General features: G+C 47.4%; 1 protein-coding gene across 3 annotated transcripts in view; it reads left to right on the top strand.

The window, feature by feature from the left end:
* Positions 1-20,772, top strand: part of LOC137431403 (sentrin-specific protease 1) — a 91,844-nt gene extending 71,072 nt beyond the window's left edge. For all 3 annotated transcript variants that reach the window (XM_068122701.2, XM_068122699.2, XM_078781983.1), the window contains 4 exons: positions 5,675-5,754; positions 5,891-5,975; positions 11,421-11,516; positions 20,009-20,772. In XM_068122701.2, the coding sequence (XP_067978802.2) occupies positions 5,675-5,754; positions 5,891-5,975; positions 11,421-11,516; positions 20,009-20,071 (324 nt within the window). In that variant the 3' untranslated portion in view covers positions 20,072-20,772. The remainder of the gene's footprint in view (positions 1-5,674; positions 5,755-5,890; positions 5,976-11,420; positions 11,517-20,008) is intronic.
* The last annotated feature ends 1,489 nt before the right edge of the window (positions 20,773-22,261 follow it).

The raw sequence follows: 22,261 nt of genomic DNA, 5'->3' as shown, positions 1-22,261 counted from the left end.
TGTCTAAAAAATCGAGTCTCATGGAAGAGCCAGAACACAGAATGGCAATGGACCAGGCCGCAGCAGAACAAAAAGAACAGCATAACTAGAGCAGGTTTGAAAATAACAGGTAAATGAAAATAAAACACCAACAGCAGGGCCGAGGGACAAAATAGACAGAGACAAACTAACAAAGGGGCGAGGGTTAACTGTAAATTTAAAAAGTGGTGGGCTTGGAGGTGGGGAGGTTGAGGGTTAACAGGGGTATAAAATATAATGGTTTCTGGATTGGTGATGGTCTAAAATGGTGGTGAACAGCTGTCTTGAAGAGCTGGAGGAAAGAATGAGATTGAAAATGTGGTTGATGTGAAAAGTTGATTCCACAGGTGGGGAAATAAGGAGAACAAATAAGTAGAGATGAGCAGTGATTCTGGATTTTGGGAGTTTCACCAGGAGGGGGTTGCTGGTGGACTGCATGCATCCAGCAGAAACTGAGGGGTTGGGGGAAGTAGGGAGAAAGCAGAGGGTGCAAGACCAAAGGAGGAGGTAGAAGACAAAGTGACCACCGACCTGTCTAGGGATAGGTCCATACACTCTACTTCATCGTGGGAGATTCAAATGATCTTGACGGCCTTGGTTTCCATGGCGTCAAGCTGAGCAAGGTGTGAAGCAGGGACGCCAGCCTGTGGATGAAGATCAAACTGTGGATGAAGGCCTTGTATACATTTAAGATTTGAGTTGTGCCAAGGAATGTCCAGTCCACAGGAAACTGGCTTTGGTGGCAAACTTTGAAATGTGGTTTTTCTCCAAGAAAGATCGTGGTCGATGGTGAAACCCAAGAGTGTGAATAACTGAACTTCTTCAATTTTGAGGATTGTTAAGAGTTGATTAGAAGGTTTTCCAGACAGTCCTTTCAGATAGAGTGATAATGTGACATTTCTCAGGATTGAAAGACATATTCCAAGTGTTTGGTCAGGGATTGAAGAGGGGGAGCAGACTGCTGCCTGTCTATCTGAAGGGTGAGGGATGTCACAGCAGAGGGTGGAGTCATCAATGAGACAGAGGATTTTCCAAAGTCAGAGATTGTTGATGTCACACATTGCCTACGAGAGCAGAGGAAGTCAGTAACCCATGAGTGTTGTTGGCCTTGGATGTCATAGGCATTGAGTTTGGAGACCCACAAGAGTTTGGAGAGCAGGGTGGGGTGCCAGACTGTATTGAAATCTCGAGATATTAGACTAATGATAATAATAATTTTTTTATTGTTATATATGTGATGCACATGCAATGAGAATTGCTTAAAAATTGCATTGAATAGTAATGAAATAAAATCAATATTTTATTTGGCTTAAAATAGCAGTGAATAAGAATAGATTCATTGTGATGAGTGTAGAGAGCCCTAAAACAACATTTTGGTGATGAAATAACTTGTGTGGTTTAAAATATCCATATCCATTCTTTAGATGATTATACAAAAAGTTCAGACTGATTCATTGAGGGTGCAATTATAGTTTGGTAAAAGCTGTTGTGCAAGCGATTGGAGTTTGTCTTGACAGAACAACATTTACTCGAGTAGAGAAGTTCAAAAATGTCATGTGTTGGGTGGAACTCATCTCAACTCGTATATCAAGACAGAAAGATGTCTCTGATCTCACGTCTGACATTGAGGGCCTCCATTCATTGTAGGTAGAGTAGGAGCAGCCTGTCCAAGGTAGAGTGACCTGGTCTGAATCTGAGCTGAGGTCGTTGGAGAAAAGTAAGGATTTTATGTCGACTGCGATGATGGGTTCCATGACCTTGCCTTCCATCAACCTTGCTGATGATCGAAAGCAAGCTGATAGGTCTGTAATTAATGGGATCGGCTTTTGCACCTTCATTATGTAATGCGGTGAGGTTGGCTGATTTCCAAGCAGATAGAAGATAACCTAGGGCAATGATAGGATGAACTGGGAAAAAGAGGATGTGCAAGAACAGCAGAGCAGGTTTGATGCCATCCGGTGCACTTGATGAATCAGGGTCGAGGGATGCAAGAAACTTTTCCACCTTCTCAGGTGCAAAAGACAGTCCAGGAGGAGTTGATGGTGACTGGGTGGTGTGGGTAGAGAGTGCATGGTATTGGGGATAACTTTTGGAAGGAAATACTGAATTGAGGCATTTGGCCTTCTCATGAGAGGGTTCGGTTGTGGTGTCATTTGGAGAAGGAAGGGATGGGAAGGGGGGCATCCTCCAAAGACAGACTTCACACGGTGCCACCAGGTTTTGGAGGATGGATACAAGTTTGAAAGTTAAATCTTGAGGTTGGACAGATGACGTTTGCTGGCTCTCCTGAGAGCAGACAGACACACTTGTTGTGGGCTTTGTGGAATGTTCTGAGGTTGCTTTTTGTTGGATTTCCCTTCCAGGAAGAGGAAGTTTACTGATTGAGTCAGTTGCATGGATTCACTGAAGTCCTTTGCTGAAGTGCCGTGGCTGGTGAGAGAGTTACCAATACCCGGCTAGTTGGAATGGTGACAATTGAAATCACCACATATGAGGAAGAGAGAGTTGTGAGAAATGGTTATCAGTTGGTCCATTTTGTCTGAGTGAGAGGTAAATGGAGTCGTCACTGTATGGAGGATGGTACAACACACAGACAAACAAGAGGTGGGAGTGGAGGAGAATATCTCTGGGGTTTGGGAGATGCAAGAGCAGTACAATGACTGAGAAATTGAATTATTGATGTACAGTGCGACTCCACCGCCAGAACTTGATTTGGGTCAGTCAAACTGGAGGAGAGGCATGAAAAACTCAGAGATATCCCGTGGGAGGAAGGATTCCGTTACACAGATGGTGTCCGGTTTATGAACAGCAGCCTGAGTTGAGGGATATGTCAAGTTGGAGTGCAGGCCTTGGATGTTTGAGATCCACACAGTTAGGGACAGGGGAGGAGGAGCTGCCAGCTGGGTGCAGGAATGTGGAAATGAGCAAGGTGAGGAGCAAAGCGGGGAGGGACGTTGGGAGGATGTGTGGTGGGGGTTGGAAGCTAGGAGGGTGTGTGGTGGGTGGGGCAGGTGGATGGAAGATAGGAGGAAGTGGGGCTGGGCGCAGTCTTTGAGGGCGAGTGGCTGGCCGCAATCTGGGAGGGTGCGTGGCTGGCCAAAATCTGGGAGGGTACGTGGCTGGCCGCAATCTGGGAGGGTGCGTCATTGGCCGCAATCTGGGGAGGGTGCGTGTCTAGCCGCAATCTGGGGAGGGCGCTGGGCTCGGTGCAATCTGGGGAGGGTGCGGGGCTTGGCTCAATCTGGGGAGGGCGCTGGGCTCAGCGCAATCTGTGGAGGGTGCTGGGCTCTGCGCAATCTGTGGAGGGCGCCGGGCTCAGCGCAATCTGTGGAGGGTGCTGGGCTCTGCGCAATCTGTGGAGGGCGCTGGGTTCTGCGCAATCTGGGGAGGGCGCTGGGCTCTGCGCAATCTGGGGAGGGCGCTGGGCTCTGCGCAATCTGGGGAGGGCGCTGGGCTCTGCGCAATCTGGGAAGGGCGCTGGGCTCGGTGCAATCTGGGGAGGGCGCTGGGCTCTGCACAATCTGGGGAGGGCGCTGGGCTCTGCGCAATCTGGGGAGGGCGCTGGGCTCTGCGCAATCTGGGGAGGGTGCGGGACTCGACACAATCAGGGGAGGGCGCTGGGCTCGGTGCAATCTGGGGAGGGTGCGGTGCTTGGCTCAATCTGTGGAGGGCGCTGGGCTCTGCGCAATCTGTGGAGGGCGCTGGGCTCTGCGCAATCTGTGGAGGGCACTGGGCTCTGCGCAATCTGTGGAGGGCGCTGGGCTCTGCGCAATCTGTGGAGGGCGCTGGGCTCTGCGCAATCTGTGGAGGGCGCTGGGCTCTGCGCAATCTGTGGAGGGCGCTGGGCTCTGCGCAATCTGTGGAGGGCGCTGGGCTCTGCGCAATCTGTGGAGGGCGCTGGGCTCTGCGCAATCTGTGGAGGGCGCTGGGCTCTGCGCAATCTGTGGAGGGCGCTGGGCTCTGCACAATCTGTGGAGGGTGCGTGGCTAGCCGCAGTCCGGGGAGGGTGAACGGGCCCGGCGCGGTCCGGGGAGGGCGAACGGGCCCGGCGCGGTCCGGGGAGGGCGAACGGGCCCTGCGCGGTCCGGGGAGGGCGAACGGGCCCGGCGCGGTCCGGGGAGGGCGAACGGGCCCGGCGCGGTCCGGGGAGGGCGAACGGGCCCAGCACGGTCCGGGGAGGGCGAACGGGCCCGGCGCGGTCCGGGGAGGGCGAACGGGCCCGGCGCGGTCCGGGGAGGGCGAACGGGCCCGGCGCGGTCCGGGGAGGGCGAACGGGCCCGGCGCGGTCCGGGGAGGGCGAACGGGCCCGGCGCGGTCCGGGGAGGGCGAACGGGCCCGGCGCGGTCCGGGGAGGGCGAACGGGCCCGGCGCGGTCCGGGGAGGGCGAACGGGCCCGGCGCGGTCCGGGGAGGGCGAACGGGCCCGGCGTGGTCCGGGGAGGGCGAACGGCCGGGGATGAGAGGGGGGTAGGTAATGAGGGATTTGCCACCATTATTAGACGTGCAGGGAAATTGATTGTTGTGTGCTTACACCTTCTGCAAAATTGCCTTCTTAGGATTTCCAAGTTGGATGTAGGAAGACGGACTTCATGGCCTGGGTTGAAAAAATGTTTTCAATTGAAGCCCTGGTGGAAAGTAAAGCTGTCGGTACGAGAGGAGGGTGCATGCATTTTTAAGAATTTCTCAGGTGAACTTGGCATTTCGGAATGAAAAGGTTTTGAGAATTAAGCCTTGTGAAAAAAGAAGAGAAAGAAATTGGATGGAGAAGAATAATAATAATGCATGGTTTCTTCCTGAAGGAATAGTCGGGAAAGTGAGGCATTTTAAAACTAGTTTATTAAAAGGGTTTTTTTACGTTTCGAGTTTTTAAAGTAAGAAACGTTTTATTCAGTGAATAATCTGTCTGGGGATATTGGAAAGGAGGAACTGTGCACACACAGTAGATAGAGTTCGTTTTTTTGTTGTTGTTTTTTGTTGTTGTTTGGAGAGAATAAAAAAAATTTGGAGTGAGGAGGAGAAAAGGATCAAGTTGAGGGATAAGAGATGGCAATACTGTACCTGGGATAAAAGGAGCACAACGAAGGACATGCGATCAAAAAAGCAGAAGCACCAACTTGAGCCCTTGAGGGGGGGGGGGGGGGGGGGTGAAGGCCAATTTTAATTGTTACACAAATTTGACAATTCAACACAACTCTGTATTGTTTGGCATGGAAAATTGGAAGGAAACATGATCAGAAACACACAAATGAAAAAGAACCATGAAAACACAATGGATTTGGTCCAGGAAACTTAGCTTTGATGAGCGGGATGGAGGAACTTTTGTTGAACCAGCATCACACGTGAAGGAACCCAAAACTGGAGTCCGAAAGTTAATGAAACGGTTAATAGTTTATTTTATTTTATTTATGAACTAACTTATTATTATGAATGTATTTTACAACAAATTAACCCTTATTCTCTTCTCCATTTATTGATCCAAGTCCACTTATTGTTATTTGCGTTCTGCATCTCCAAATGTGTTGTTCCTTTGTGAGGATGTTAAACAAATGTTGTTGCAATGTAGTGGTGAGTGTTGCAGTGTTCTGCATCCATGGATGTTTGTACTTGTCAGCATATCGTTTTTACTTCTTTTTTTTTGTCTCTCTTGTTGCATGCAGTCCATCGATTTAAGAAAGAGAACCATCTCGTATTATGACTCCATGGGAAATGGAAACCAAGAGGCTTGTCATGTCCTGCTGTGAGCGCTGCATGACCCCCTTAAAATTTTTCCTTCTTGCCTTTACAAGTGGAATTTTTTGTGTAAATATACACCATCCTCCCTCGCCTTCCTCTGCCATATTTTATTATTTCAATTTTTTTGCTTGTTTCCAAAGGAACTACCTGAAAGAAGAGAGCTTGGACAAAAAGGGGAGGAGGTTTCTCACCAGTGAGTGGCGTTTGCACTCCAAGAGTTCCAGGGTATGTTGAACTCTGAGGGATTAATGCTCGTACTTGTGTTCTTTGCTTGCAAGCTGTGCTTTGGAAAGTGTTGTGCAGCTTTATCTACATTTCCATTTCCTAAACAATATTTTATAGATTTTTTTTTTTTTTGTTGTTGTTGTTACGGTTTTTGCGCGACACCTTCCCTTACCAAGTAGAGATTAAGCCCCTTGTTCTCCTGGGGTCTTCGCAACCGCGAGACTGAGTCGCCACTTCCGGTCAGACGCGGGTACAGGGTTTCGGGACAATTTTCACACGTACCTAAGTACCCACGCCGCTGCGGAAGCGGGGATCAAGTCTCGCACGAACCATGCGTAATTGGAGTACACCCTAGCGGATTGCGTACCACGTGGTCCGTGCTGTTACCTTGCTACTGGAACCCGATCAGAGCGATATAATTCGTACCATGCTAAGTCAATGATGGAAAACACAAGACGGTCGAATCAAAGGAATAACAGGTTTAATTATTATTTACAATGATTGGTAGAAAAAGCAGAGACATAGGGCAGTCTTAAACAGTCTTACTTATCTCCCAGACAATGGGCCCATTCACACTCACAGGGGGATGAAGGAAGAATTGTTCATGCGCTGAACGTGCCGGCTTTGGTCGTCCAGGAACAGCTCACCCGGCGTGGCCCTCTGGCGGTCACAGCACGTGTCCCGGTGAAGACAGGCAGGCAGGCGGGATGATCCTCGTGGCGCTTGTATTGGCAAAGGCAGGCAGGAGGTAGGAAATATTCGCGCGTCTCTGGCCCGGCACGGCTGTCTTTCACAGCGCGATTAATATAACTGCGCGCTTTCACTCTCGTAACTCAACGGAGGATCGGACTCAAGCTCAACCGAGAACTCAACTTGTAACTCATGCGCGTTTCACCCGAGCTCATAACTTGTAACTCGTCTGCCTCCCTTCTCATAACTTGTCACAGCGCGTCTCTCCTCATAACTCAACGAGTGCCTCTCCCCTCATAACTTAATTCAACAGAGGACTCCGGCTCACAACTGAGGTGGGGGCTCCGGGCACAGGGTTATATCGCCACGCCCTGGCCTGCATCGAATGTTCCAAACCACGCCTTTTGCCGCAGTGGTAAGCCACTCCCCTCGAGCCCTGATCGGTAAGCACGAGCCGCCAGTCACTCCCACTCTTCCTGTCCCGCCTTCCTTTGGCCTTGATCGACTTGTTCAGGCCGGCCTCGTGGTATTTCGCGCCAAATCCACAAACAATCAAGGCATCATAAGCATTAGAAGGAGACCTAACTCTCATTATTCTACTCAACGCAAACTAAACATAGGAAAGGTCTACGCTGACATTTACTATGAAATAACTGAACTTAAACGAGGCTACATGTTGTAGTGTAACTAAACTATGAGGGGAAATTAACCTTTTATTGTAAAAACACAAAACTGCAACACTACACCCCTCCCTCGTCAGACTCGTCCCGAGTCGGAACCAACAAATGCAACGACTGGTTAGAGAATGACATGCAAAATTAACTTTTACTTTTACATGTGACATATAGGTGTGGTTCCCCCTAACATTCACTCTGACCCGTGTATGCGACAGGTTTAAAACACTAGATATGTCCCTCCTATTGCGTTGAGTAGCTACATATCAGATTCACGCCCACAACTAACCGAATTCCGGAATTTGTCAAACTAAACACATAGCCGGTGGGCAGCATTTTTATATTTACAAGCACAGAAACGTAATCTTATTTACAATTCTATGACCCAGGACCTGTCCGTTTTGGAAGAGAAGATTGGAGGGGAGAGAAAGCACAGCAAAATCACAAAACACTCAAAATTCATGACAATTGCTGCTTGCTTCTTGCATCTTGCTTCTTGCACCTTCTGTGTGCATATATATCAAACCGGCTAGCCCCCGGACCGGCATACAGGCCATTTTTAATCTTCAGGGCTACCTAAACTTGCACATATTCTCATCCCCAGCATACCATAATAAAAATGCACAAACAATGCTTTTATTTCATTTCTTTGCCAGGCAGGGCCACTACCATGTGGTCCAACTGTGTGGCATTAACGCCACTCAAAACAAGTGGTCCGAAGATGCAAGATTTTGCAGCAAGGTGCTGCACAGCAGAGGTGCAAGGCCACAAAGCTTTGTGGTCCATAGTGTGTAAGGTACAGCAAAGGGTTTGTGGCAGCAAAGTGCTGCACAGGTTCAGCAAAAGGAGACGGCAGCAAAATGCTGTGCCATTCGGCTGCACAGATGTAGCAAGGTGCAGCATGGATGCTGCACAGGTCGATGGTGCTGCACAGTTCCACCTCCAAAATGGTCCTGGGGTGGGGGGAGAGACAAGGCACAACAAGCAAAACGGAAAGGACGCAACGGCACACAGAAAACAAGGTAATGCAATGCAAGGGGCGCGGAAGAGCGAGCAGAGCAGGCTCGTCCCTAACCGTCCGTACCCCCCACCGTCGGCTTACTCTACCCTCGCCCCCCTTGTATTTACAATCCGTCTCTACCTCTTGTCTCCCATATCCCCCTCTTATCCAAATTCGTCTCCCAATCCCTCCCAGGAAGGAAGGAATGGAACAACCACAATGTCCCATTACGTCATGATGCGTCTCACTACTCAAACAGTTCACAAAGCCTTGGTGTGGAGCTTCGTCCTCCTTGGTGACTGGCTGTAGATGGTGCGAAGGGATTTCTCATCTCCTAACTACACTACTGACATTTACTTTTAACCGACCCGGGGTCAAACCCAGCCAATTGGCCATCTTTAAACTATGTGGTTCTAAGAACCCGAATTCCGATTGCCCACCTGGTGCCCTCCGAATTTGTGTCTCACTCCCACGAATTTTCTCTCTGTGCCCTTGCACAATTTCGGGGCTGGGTCGTGTGGCTATACCAGCAGGTCTACCTACCTGCGCACCTCCGCCACTGAAGTCGCCACCCGAGCCTACCTGCTCCTGCGACTACCTAACTGCGGAAGGCCCCTCCTGGCACATTACCCCCTGATGCCCACCTTGGCATTGGGCAACCCGGGTCCTCTCCTGGGATCCTCGGACCCCACTCAACAACTCACAACTACCCTAACTGGGGAAGGCCCTTCCTGGCACATTACTCCCTGATGCCCACCTTGACATTGGGCAACCCGGGTCCTCTCCTGGGATCCTCGGGCCCCACTCACAACGAACCTATCCGGCTCCCAGAGCCTACCTGCGGCCTCACCTGGCCGGTGGGGGCTCTGGGCACAGGGTTTATATCACCACGCCCTGGCCTGCATCGAATGTTCCAAACCATGCCTTTTGCCGCAGTGGTAAGCCACTCCCCTCGAGCCCTGATTGGCGGCTCGTGCTTACCGGTCACTCCCACTCTTCCTGTCCCGCCTTCCTTTGGCCTTGATCGACTTGTTCAGGGCCGGCCTCATGATATTTCGCGCCAAATCCACAAACAATCAAGTTATCATAAGCATTGGAAGGAGACCGAACTCCCATTATTCTACTCAATGCAAACTAAACATAGGAAAGGTCTACGCTTACATTTACTATGAAATAACTGAACTTAAACGAGGCTACATGTTGTAGTGTAACTAAACTATGAGGGGAAATTAACCTTTTATTGTAAAAACACAAAACTGCAACAATATATATATATTATATATATATGCAACAATATATATATATTATATATATATGTAAAAACACAAAACTGCAACAATATATATATATGTATATACATACACACACACACACACACACACATTGTGTGCGTGCGTGCGTGCGGCGCATGCAGGAAGTATTCAGACCCCTTTACTTTTACACATTTTTTAATGTTGCAGCCTTGTGCTGAAATCGTTTAAATTCATTTTTTCCCTCATCAATCTACACTCAATACCCAACAATGACAACGAGAAAACAGGAATTTAGAAAGTTTTGCAAATTTATTAAAAAGAAATAACTGAAATATCACATTGACATAAGTATGCAGACCCTTTGCTATGACACTTGAAATTTAGCTCAGGTGCCTTTCATTTCTCTTGATCATCTTTGAGATGTTTCTACACCTTGATTGTAGACCACCTGCAGTAAATTAAATTGATTGGACATGATTTGGAAATGCACTCACCTGTCTATATAAGGTCTCACAGCTGACAATGCATATCAGAGCAAAAACCAAGCCACGAGGTCGAAGGAACTGCCTGCAGAGCTCAGAGACAGGATTGTGTCGAGGCACAGATCTGGGGAAGCCTACAAAAACATCTCTGCTGCATTGAAGGTTCCCAAGAGCACAGTGGCCTCCATAATTCTTAAATGGAAGAAGTTTGGAACAACCAGGACTCTTCCTAGAGCTGGCCGCTCGGCCAAACTGAGCAATCCGGGGAGAAGGGCCTTGGTAAGAGAGGTGACAAAGAACCCGATGGTCACTCTGGCTGAGCTCCAGAGATCCTGTGTGGAGATGGGAGAAACTTCCAGAAGGACAACCATCACTGCAACACTCCACCGATCTGGGCTTTATGGCAGAGTGGCCAGACGAAAGCCTCTCCTCAGTGAAAGACACATGAAAGCCCGCTTGGAGTTTGCAAAAAAGCACCTAAAGGACTCTCTGACTGAGAAACAAGATTCTGTGGGCTGTGGGCCTGCAAGCTACTGTACAGAATGAAAACACTCCACAGTATCTATTAGTGCAATTAGCTGTCTTCCTTTTCCCCATTGAAACTGGCACGGCATGCATTCACGGATTTTCATCGACATTCGTGTGATTTGCCTCGCCATTTCCAGGATTTTCATTGACATTCGTGGGATTTGCCTTGCCATTTCTGTTGCATTCATCGACCTTCGCAGATTATTGTCGACATTCTCGGGCTCTGCCTCACCATTCGCGCATTTTACCTCGCCATTCGCGGTTTGTTTTTTTCTATTCGTGGATTTTCGCAACTCTGGAACCTATCCCCCCCCCCCCCCCCCCCCCCCCATTTTTGCATTGAAACAACGCCCCGCCATTCGCGGTTTTGCAATTCGCGGGATTCTCCGGGAATGTATTCCCACCGAATAGCGGGGTCCGACAGTACTTGTGTGTTCATGTATGATTTCGAGTTTAAATGTTCCAAATGTTGTCTTCGTCAATTTCCTGCTTGCTCAGGTGATGCTTTGTTCTTATTTAAAACCTTTGTAATAAGTAGTGTTGAATTAAACTTTGCTTTTTATTCAGTAGCAGAAAGGTTTCTTCGGTTGGAAGCCAAATGGTGTATAAGGAAAGTTATTTGTAAAGTATTAGAGAAATGCTTCTTCTTTTTGTAAAAGCTTTTGTGTATAATCTACTGTATTTAAGTTCAAGTATGTGTGGTTTTTCTTTTTCTTTTTCCTGGGAATGAGAATATGACTCCTTTTGGAGTTTTCTTTTTTTTCTGTTTTATAATAAAAGGTGCAAATGTCAGACGTTTTTCTCTTTCCTTCTCACAGGAAATTCCCCAGCAGATGAATGGCAGTGATTGTGGTATGTTCACTTGTAAATACGCCGATTACATCGCAAGGGAAAAACCAATAACTTTTTTGCAGGTATGTATTTGTGTCGTGGTTTTAAATGAAGTTGACCATGTGGTTTTTACCTTGTAATACTTTGTGAGGAAAAGAATATGCTTATGAAAGTTATATATCAGAAAGTTATTTTTAGGTTATATATCAGAAATAACCTCAGACTGGGTCCCGGTGTTCGGCCGTCCATTAACATTTGAATAAAACATCTTCTCACAAACTACCTGGCCGATATGGACCAATTTTTGTATGATGCATCATATCAGTAAAGTCTCGAGAGGTTGTGCTCACTCCCCCATCCAGATCTGTCCCTATAAAGGCGATACAAGTGGAGTTTTGCCCCTAATTTGGGTATTTAATTTTAAAATCCCCTCAGAAACCGACCAAACTGGCCATATGGCATCGAGACCATGCCCTTAACCTTAAGTTGTGCTTCCCATGGCTGTATCTTCCCCGGAAAGGAGACAATGGGCCCCCTCCCCGAATCCTTCATATTCACTTTAACATCTCCACAACTACCCAGCCGATAAGGACCAAAATTTGTATGATTTGTCAGGACAGCAAGGTCTCAATGGGTTCTGCTCCCCATCTGGACCTCCCTATAAAGGGGGTAAAAATGGGGGGTTTGCCCCAAATTTGGGTATTTGATTCAAAAACACTTCTCAGAAACCAATTGGATACAGACGCTTTCGTCTCCTGGAAAGCAAATCCAACGGAAGGAATCTCATTTCCTTTCACAAAGCCCGAAACAAGTGTGTCCACCCTCAGGAGAGCCAGGAAACAATATCTCACCGTTCTCAAGACCGAACTCTCTTATCTGTCTCCTCTTCCAAATCCTGGTGGCGTCTGGTCAAATCTGTTTCTGGTGTTTGTTCCCCCTCCATCCCCTCCCTCACCTCAAACGGCTTAACGGCTGACTCCGCACGTGAAAAGCTGAATGCCTCAACTCTGTGTTTGCCTCTAAATCTTGTGTCCCAATCCCATCCCTCTCTGTACCCACCGTACCCCAGTCGTACCCAGCTGCTCCTGGACTCTGTGTCCTTTCCTCCTGACAAGGTGGAAAAGTTTCTGTCAACCCTCAACTCTGATTCTGCAACTGGTCCTGACGGCATCAGCCCATGGGTCCTAAAATCATGCTCTTCGCTCTTTCACTCCCTCTTTCTGTTCTCTTCACCCTCTTTTGCTCAAGGTCATCTGCCATCTGCTTGGAAATCAGCCAACATCACCGCTTTGCACAAAAAAGGTGCAAAAACAGATCCTAGCAACTACAGACCAATCAGCCTTCTCCCAATTATCAGCAAAATCATGGAATCCATCATTGCTTCAGATATGAAATCTTTCCTCTTCTCCAATGGCTTGATCTCTGATCATCAATTTGGTTTCAGACCTGGTCACTCTACTCTGGACATGCTGCTTCTGCTTTCTCAACAATGGATGGAGGTCCTCAACGCCAAACAGGAAATTAGAGCTGTCTCCCTTGACATTTCACGTGCCTTCGATACGGTCTGGCACCCTGCTCTGCTCACCAAACTCTCCTCCTTTGGTATCCATGGAAATCTCCACGCATGGCTGGCAGACTTCCTCTCTGGTCATAGTCAACGTGTGGCCCTGAATGGGTTTCTCTCATCTCCTCTTCCTGTTCGGGCTGGAGTTCCCCAGGGTAGTGTTCTGGGCCCTGTGCTTTTCTGGTCTTCATCAATGATCTCTCTGACTCTCTTGAAAATCCTCTCTATCTCTTTGCTGACGACTCTACTCTCTGTCGCTCCATTCCTCATCCCTCAGATCGGCAGTCTGCAGCCTCCTCACTCTCTGCAGACCTGGACAAAATCACAGACTGGGCAAACAAGTGGAACATGTCTTTCAAGCCTGATAAATCTCACTCTTACGATGTCTCTCCGAAAAGACCGACTGGACAACCCTCCCATCCACTTTCTGAATAATCCTCTCCAAGAAGTTCTGTCACTCAAGCTTTTGGGTCTCACTATTTGCCATGATCTTTCCTGGGAAAACCACATTTCAAATCTGGCCTCCAAAGCCAGTCGCCGACTGGGCATCCTCTGTCGTGCGAAGTCCTTCCTTGGCACACCTGAGCTCCTCACCACATACAAGGCTTTCATCCGCAGCTCTATGGAATACTGCTCTCCCCTCTGGTCTGGTGCTCCTGCCTCACACCTAGCTCGTCTTCACGCTGTTGAAACCAAAGCGTTCAGAATCATTGGAATCTCCCGCGATGAAGCTAGCTCCAAGGGCCTTTCACTCACTCACCGCAGGCAGGTTGGTGGTCTTTCCGTCTTCTACCGACTCCTCTCTGGCCTTGCCCCCCCCCCCCCCCCCAGCTCTCTCTGGGCTCTGTCCCCCAAATATTCCTACAGGTCGCACAAGATCTGCCTGCAACCCTCTTATGGTTAAACTGCCAAAATCAAGACTTTCTGCTCACCTTCACTCCTTCATTCCTCTTTTCTCCCACCTCTGGAACAAACTCCCTCACTCTCTTCAATCCCACTCCACCCTCCAGGTCTTTAAAACAGCTGTTCACCACCATCTCTTATCCTCCCCCATCCAAAACCTTGATCTTTTCTACCCCTGCTAATTTCGGTCCCCTTGTGTTTTATACCTCTTCCCCCCCCCCCCCCCCCCCTTCCCACGCCTCCTCCCCCCAAGCCCTCTCCCTCCCACACTTCTCCCTGCTCTCAAATGTTGTGGTTGTGTGCCTCCCCTTCTCTCCCCATCTTGTCTTCCGCTCCCTCTTTTTGTATATTTTGTTTGTCTGGTTGATTTGTTTGTGAAATAAATGTTAGCTCTTTCACGAGCCTCGATTCAGTATACAAAAAAAAAGAAAAAAAAAAAGAGCAAATTGGCCATGCGGCATCGAGACCATGCGCTAATTTTAAGTTATGTTAACTTAAGTAATTGAATGGCACAATTTGTAGCTGCCCATCAAAACTGGAAGTAAACTTCAATCTCTACATGTCCAATAGCTTTTGAAACTGCCTCTAATGGGCATAAACAGCAATACCGCACTTAGCATTGTCGATGCATTCCAGAAGGACATTATGTTAATCGAAACAATGTTAAGTGGGTTCTAATTTCCCATCAACTTGCATGTATTAAATGGGGATGCATTCTGATAATGTTGTAATTATAACTTCCATTGGCATCATCGATAGCATGATGCGGATTAATAAACAGTATGTAGATGCTAAAATAACATCTGAAAAAATGTACATGTAGTAAATAAATGAACAAAAACAAAGTTCATTCAATGCTCACCAGTCTTATCTCGGAGCTAACATGGGGTGTGTTTAATATATAATAATAACCACCGTTAGAGGCCATTTTTCGCGGGGGTTGGCCTTTTTCGGGGACCGTGGTTGTTGTTGTTTTTTGGTCCCCTTTTTGAAGCAATGTTTTACGGCCGGATGCCCTTCCTGACGCCAACCCTTTTTGCCGCCAACCCTTTTTGCCGCCTTTAACGACAACCAGGGAATTACCAGTGAACTGGTACTCAATTAGCCGACCTCGGAAGGATGACAGGCTGAGTCAACCCCCCTGGCGTTAATTCAGCAATCGACCGGGATTCGAACCCAGGATCCTCGGATCCTAAGCTGGCACCCTAGCCGCTAGCCCAACACCAGGGCTGTGTTTGGGGTGTGTTTGATGGGGGTGGGGGGGGTGTGTTTGATGCCTCCAAATGCCGTTGCTCCGATATGGCATGCTAGGGAGAGGGAGGGATGGCGGGGTTATCCGCATCACCCTCTTCAGTCTGGTGCAGATGCAGGCTGTTTTCTCTTGAAGAATGAGGCCCTGGAAGAATTAGCCCTGGTGTTGGGCTAGCGGCTAGGGTGCCGGCTTAGGATCCTGGGTTCGAATCCCGGTCGATCGCTGAATTAACGCCAGGGGGGTTGACTCAGCCTGTCATCCTTCCGAGGTCGGCTAATTGAGTACCAGTTCACTGGTAATTCCCTGTTTGTCGTTAAAGGCGGCAAAAAGGGTTGGCGTCAGGAAGGGCATCCGGCCGTAAAACATTGCTTCAAAAAGGGGACCAAAAAACAACAACAACCACGGTTCCCGAAAAAGGCCAACCCCCGCGTTGCGGGGAAAAATGGCCTCTAAAGGTGGTTATATTTTTATATAATGAGGCGAGAGAAAGTCGTCTTGGCATCTTTTTACGGCATAGCCCATCGGGCAGAGCCGTCTAGAACAGTGTTTGTCCGTCCGTATGTATGTATGTCCCCTCAAACGTATACCGATCAGAGCTGAGAATCTGGTCACATGACAGGGTGATGTGATTACGTCTGATGTCATTACGGTGGTGCGGCTGCTGACTCTCCACACACCGCCGTTTTGATTTATATGCCATTCATTCCGAACATATTGTCGAACCTGTCATTTATCACAATCGCCATGCTCTACCTTAACGTTTTTCATTATGTGTGAAACACAAACAAACCGATTGTTCAAATGACCATCAAATATCAAAAGCATCGGCGTTATGTCTCTTCCAACAATACGGTACGTATAGGCCTTAGGTGTTATGCCTCATCTTCAGACTGCTTCAGACAAATTAAGCCCATGTTTCTTAATACAGTAGTGTATCGTTTCAGTAGTGTCGTTTTCGTAATCGTAATAATAACAATAATATCGTAAATATAACCATAATACTCTAATCCCAATGTCGTGAATTGAAGGTTTATGGATTGAAGTGGTGCATTGTTCATGATCAGTGATTAGCGTTGTTCGGCACCAATATTAATAACCGAGGAAGGAAGGAATTTGCCTCGGTTTTTTAATAGTAATTTCGTTTTCGAAATAATGATCGCGTAACGTTAATATTATAGTAAATCTAAACATAACACTAATCCCTTCGTTGTGACTGCAAACTTACTGGAAGTTAAAACATATTGTTATGGATCTCAACGTCGGCCTTTTTTCCCCTTAAGAAGGGGGGATTAATCCCCTTGTGTGCGACTGACCGACGTGAGTCCTGAAGTTGCGCAGCTCCCTCCGGAGAGGCAGGTGAGCAACCTCGTTCGCGACCGCGGACAAGATGTTAATTGCCCAGCGGATTAGCAGCCGCGGCACGAACCATTAGCAAGTACTAGACCCGATTCTGAAACGTTGGCCAAATCGTGCCACAGGTATCCAATGGGGAAATCACTAAAACAAAACGGATGTAAAGGAAAGAAGGCAAGGTAGGAAGAACAAATATAATTTATTACTAATATTTACACCATCAAAGGAACCAAGGAGAAGGAAAGATACGAAAATAAAGACAGAAGGATGGAAGGATCAGAAGACATAGTGCAATACTAACTTATCTAAACAGGCTTAACTTATACCCCAGGACAAGACACACAAAACAGACGACAATCAGACTTACACGAATGGGGAATGAAGGCAGTAACGAATGGCTGGAAGGGGAGGAAGGTTCAGCTGGAGGTGGATGGCTGGACGGACTAGGTGGTCGGATCACAAGGCGGGAAGGATGCGGGTGGTGGGTGTGATCCCGGCTCGAGTTGAGCAGCCGCCGACTCTCCCCAATCGTCTCCGCACGGCGACGTTGCTTCGTGGCCGCAACTGCCGTCACCGCTGTCGACGCTCAAAGCTGCGGTGGTTAAAACTGCGGTTTGTTCAAAGCTGCGGTTTGTTCAAAGCTGCGGTGGACTCCTTTAGGTGAACTCATCCCTTCTCTGGTGGGGGCGTCGCGTGACGGGTTATATAGGGCCACACCCTCGAATCTTCGCGAACTTGCCCGATCGTTCTTTCTCTGCCCTCTCAAGCCAAACCCCTCGTGCTTGGTTGGTTGATTGGCAAGGGCTCACTCCTCCTTCCTATGACGAGGTGGAGACACGCCTTTCTTCTCCGAACCGACCGCGTGCTTAATGGAGGGCGAATGCAGTTGGCAAATGCGGTTGGCAATGGAGGTTTTTGGGAATTTGAAAAGGGAACTATCTTATGTCATCTGATGCAATGCAGAGTCGATTAATGGGAAACACAGCCTTAAACTAATACACATAATAAGGAAATAACTATTTAGAAGGGTATATGGTGGCCTCCGTGCATGTATATGGACTAACTAAGAGGACGACCTTTGACCTTTACACACAAAACGGAGATATTTACAAGGAATCATTACACTACTCAGGGTGATATTTACAACAAGATTCACAAATCCGCAACAATATCATTGTGTCTGTTACGTCATTACGTCTATGATGTCATTACGACGGCTGACTGCACCGAGCTACATTTGAATTTACAAGTATAACCGCTCACTACGTGGGTGGCAGGAAGGGCCATTCATCTTTGGGGTATATAGATTACAGTCGATCTATGGTCGGGTCTCAAGAACACTGGGTGTGTTCATTTACCAAGTTTCTTGTGGATAAATCGCCAAGTGGTTTAAGCATTCGAGCAAGCACGCCATTCAAAACCGTTAAGGAACGGCTGGCTTGGCAAGTGCTAGCTCGCTGTTTGGTAAATGAGCACACCTCCAACCCTTGTGGGGTATAATCTAGATTACAGTAGATCTTACCTCATGTACGTCCAGATTCCTCCAAATTTCTTTGTTTAATGTTATAAACAGCATTAGTGACAGTTTGAATACTAATAATATGTGTTTGTGGTTTATAATATTTTACAAGCCCGGCTACGCCGCTGTTAAACGTTTGGTCAGGTTTTCCTTGTCGAGCTCATTGTCGCATGAAAAAGCATTGAAAGCCATTCTTTTCACGACAGTGCTGCACTCCAAGTCAGGACCATTTTTAGACGTGAGCTCCAGAGTCTCATTAACTTTATTCGGAATGTTTGAAAGAATTTTACAGGTTAATGTCCTTTCTGGTTGGTCCTCTTCTGTTGCTTGTTCAGCCCGTTGTTGGTCGAGCTCTACCAGGTCCTCATTGGTCAAACTCTCCCCATTAGAGTTCAGCAGCTCCTCAATATCTCTCATGTTGACTTTGTTGAATCCCACTTCGTTTGTCATCTCCGTCGTTCCATGAAGTCGTTGATGCATTTTGGCCAAATCTTCTTCCAAACACTGTTCATGCAGTTAGTTGCCCATGACTTCCTTCTCGGCCTCAGCAATGTTTTCAACGGCTTTCATGATGTTAAAAGACTGCCAGAAGTCTTGAATGGATTGGATGTCTTTGCCATCTGTCTCACAGATCTCGCATGAGAAAAGGTGTGTCGCAGGTAGTAAGCCTTGAATGCTGCGATGGTGCCCTGATCCATCGGTTGTAGGAGGGAAGTTGTGTTTGGAGGAAGCAACACAACTTCAACTTTGATGCCAGTTGATAAGGAGTCGAGGTCGACTGGGTGACCTGGTGCGTTGCCCAACAGTAACAGCGTTTTCTTTTCAAAGATTTTTTTTTTTTTCACAATAACTTTTCACTACTGGACAAAAATCATGCACAATCCAGGTCTGAAAAATGTCCCTGGCCCTCCAAGCCTTGCGGTTTGACAGCCAGGTGACAGGCAGGGTAGCCTTGCAGAAGCTCTTCATTGCTTGTGGTGCTTTAGGATGGTAATCAAGCCAAGAGCTTTAATTTAAAATCTCATGCCGTATTACGTCCAAGCAAGAGTGTTAGGTGATCTTTGGCGGCCTTAAATCCTGAAGCACTCTTCACTTGCAATAAAGGTGCGGGATGGCATCCATTTCCAGAAAAGCCCCGTTTCATCTACATTGAGAACAAGCTGTAATTGCGGTGTTCTGTTATCGTCTGCAGGGTACTCGAGAACTCATCCACTGCCTGCTTTGTCCCTTCCCCCAAGTATCTGCAGGACACACGCGGTCCACCAGAGACCACATTCCAGTGAAACTGCTAAATTTAGAACCACTGCTCATCTCCACTAATTTATTCCTCTCTCTTCCTGTCTGAGGAACTGACTTCCACATTCTCTTCAAATCTCATTCTTCCCTCTGGGTCCTCAAGGCAGCTGTTCACCATCATTTCAGGTCATCCCCCATCTAAAGCCATGAAACCACCCCCACCCCTCCCTAAAATGTTGCTTGTCTGTCCATCTTGTCCACACCTTGCATTCCTTGTTTGTCCGTCTCAGTGACAGGAGCCCTTGCAGAAACCCTTCATTGAGTGGAGGTGAGAAGGCTAATACCTTCTCCATCTGCCCTGCTGTTGGTGTTCCCCTTTCTTCTGCTGTTCCATTTATTATGTTGTTTCCTGATCTATTCTGTGTCCTTGCTCTTCCACGAGACTAGATCACAAATTTTTTATACTGTATTTCAAACGACGTTGTAATGTAACAACGTTAATCTGGGCAATGTTAAGCGGGTATCACTGTATCTGTTTCTGGAAATGTCTGATCTTACTGAGAAAGACATGAAAGAAAGACATTCTGGTGGAATTTGTTGCACATCACCAACACTTTGCTATTATTGATTTAACCAACCACTCGCCCTCCTCTGCCTATTTTACCCTCGAGTGACTCGGCACAACTTAGTGGGTTTAGAGCAGTTATGCAAAATGCTTATTCCCCCCCCCCCCACCTTTTCCATGTAGAAACACATGCCGTACTTCCGAAGGAGAATGGTTTGGGAAATTCTTCATCAGAAGCTTCTCTGATCGTGACGAGTACAGCATCACCCTCAGATGGTGCAGATGTTTCCTCACTTTGTGCAACATCTTTCAGCCAGAGGATTTTGGACACTCACTTTGGGACTTTGTTTATATCATGTCCTTCCACTTCCATCTGCATTTTGTATACAAGTATAATTTTGTAAAAATATTGCTTGTTTAAGCTATTTGTATTTTGAAGAGCAATTTTTTTTCAGGATTTTTGAAGTCAAGACTTTGTTACAGTGGTTTTACAGTTTTCGATTCTGCGACCGATTTCTTCAAAATGGGCTTTTGATTTTGACTCAGATGTAGGTTTAACCATGGAAATAAATGCTCAATGACATTTGGATGTACATCATAAGGAAGAGATTTTTTTTTTTTTTTAAACAAAGCTAACTTTAGCATTTTGTGTGCTGCAAGTTTGCGCTCTGGCATTGTAAAAGCAATTTTTAATGCACTGTTTATTATTTTTTGTTTTATAAACAATTTGTGCAGACTTGCTTGAGGTATGCATTCCAGGGTATTGTACATTTACCAGCACTTTTCAAGTCTTGTACAGTTCTGTGCCTGGATATTGACCCACACTGAGTGTGGTTTGACTTCAAGCGAAGACAAAGCCAATGGCAGGTCAGTGGATGCTGACATTGTCGCTGCTGTTGAAATCTGTGCTTCTCTTTCAAGTGTTAATAATAAACTATATTATTGCACATTTAAGCTGTTTAATCTAGAAGCCATTGCACTCTCAACCCACAATACCAGCCAGCAGGACAACGTCGGACATCAAAGTCACTTTCTTGCCCCCTTTTCCAGATTGAAGAGTTGCCTGCACTTTAAGCAGAAGAAACTGCATCAAGTTCAAGGAATGAAAAGGTGTTTGGTCACGTGTAAGCATGCTTGTTATCCAAGGTTTTTTGTCCCCCGTCGCACCGCGGAGCGGAAGGGGGACTATGGTTTTCCCTTCCGTCCGTGTGTCCGTCCGCCGGTGCGGGCGTACATGCGTAAGCGAAAGACCGCATTCGAATTTGGTGTGTGGGTGCAACCCACGTCAAAATCCAAGATGGCCGCCGCCATGTATGTCTGATGCCATGTATGTCTGAACCTTGAGCGGAATATCTTGAAAAATAAGCGAAGTACCAACTTATAATGTGGTGTGTGGGTGTATCTAGGCATAAGGAAGAACCCTATTGAAAATTGGGTTGCCACGTCAAAATCCAAGATGGCCGCCGCATGGTGTATGTCTGAACCTTGTGAGCGAAATATCTTGAAAAAATAAGTGAAGTGCCAACGTGTAATCTGGTGTGTGGGTGTATCTAGGCATAAGGAAGAACCCTATTGAAAATTGGGTCGCCACGTCAAAATCCAAGATGGCCGCCGCCATGTATGTCTGAACCTTGTGAGTGGAATATCTTGAAAAATAAGCGAATTACCAACTTCTAATCTGGTGTGTGGGTGTATCTAGTGTTACGGGTTCGTGATTTCCGTTATTGTGGTTTTCACCCACTTGACGTAGTGCTGATATTTTGTGCGATTATTATCTTCAAACGGCTTATTATTCACGAACGGTTATCAAAAGTTAAAAAGGATAGCTGAAAGTGAAACAGGAAACCGGAGGAGAAGACAATGAGGAGGAAGCACGCGCGCAAAGTCGGGGAAGATGGTGACGTCGGCGCTCCGTAACGAGCCAGGTCTACCGACAGCTGCGAGGGGATTTTGAGTTCCTGGAAGGGACATCCGGCGATACGAATATTCGCTGGAGTGGAGAAATCTGCGTAGACAGATTTGGGGCGCTGAGATTCCGATGAATCCTTGCCTCGTCGCATTGGCTCAAGCCAGAGCCGTCGGCCATCTTTAACCCTGTGCTTCGGACCTGTGAAGGTTTGCTTCGTGTCGTCTTCTCCCCAACATCCTACCGTCTGTCGGGGATGAGTGGGTGAGAACGCTTGGTCTCCAATTACGTTGCGGTTTGCTGAGGGAGCGGTGGAGGTGTGTCTCTGGAGGGCGCCGTTGTACAGTTTGGCGGGAAGAGCACCCTTGCCCACTGTACACGCTTCGGATATCGGCAGGAGAGCGAGATTCGGGCTTCGAACGGATTTCGTTCCATCGACCGCTGGAGCGAATCCCATTCGCCTTGGGAAAAGTCAAAGAGACATTGAGTAGTGTCCGTTCATTGGCTGGCAGAGCCGTGAGTCACTTGAC

Source organism: Myxine glutinosa, chromosome 7, assembly GCF_964187855.1.
Source record: "Myxine glutinosa chromosome 7, kmMyxGlut1.1, whole genome shotgun sequence".
Classification (NCBI taxonomy): Eukaryota; Metazoa; Chordata; class Myxini; order Myxiniformes; family Myxinidae; genus Myxine; species Myxine glutinosa.
Note: the sequence above shows the minus strand (reverse complement) of the source record. Positions and strands in the feature narration are given on the sequence as shown.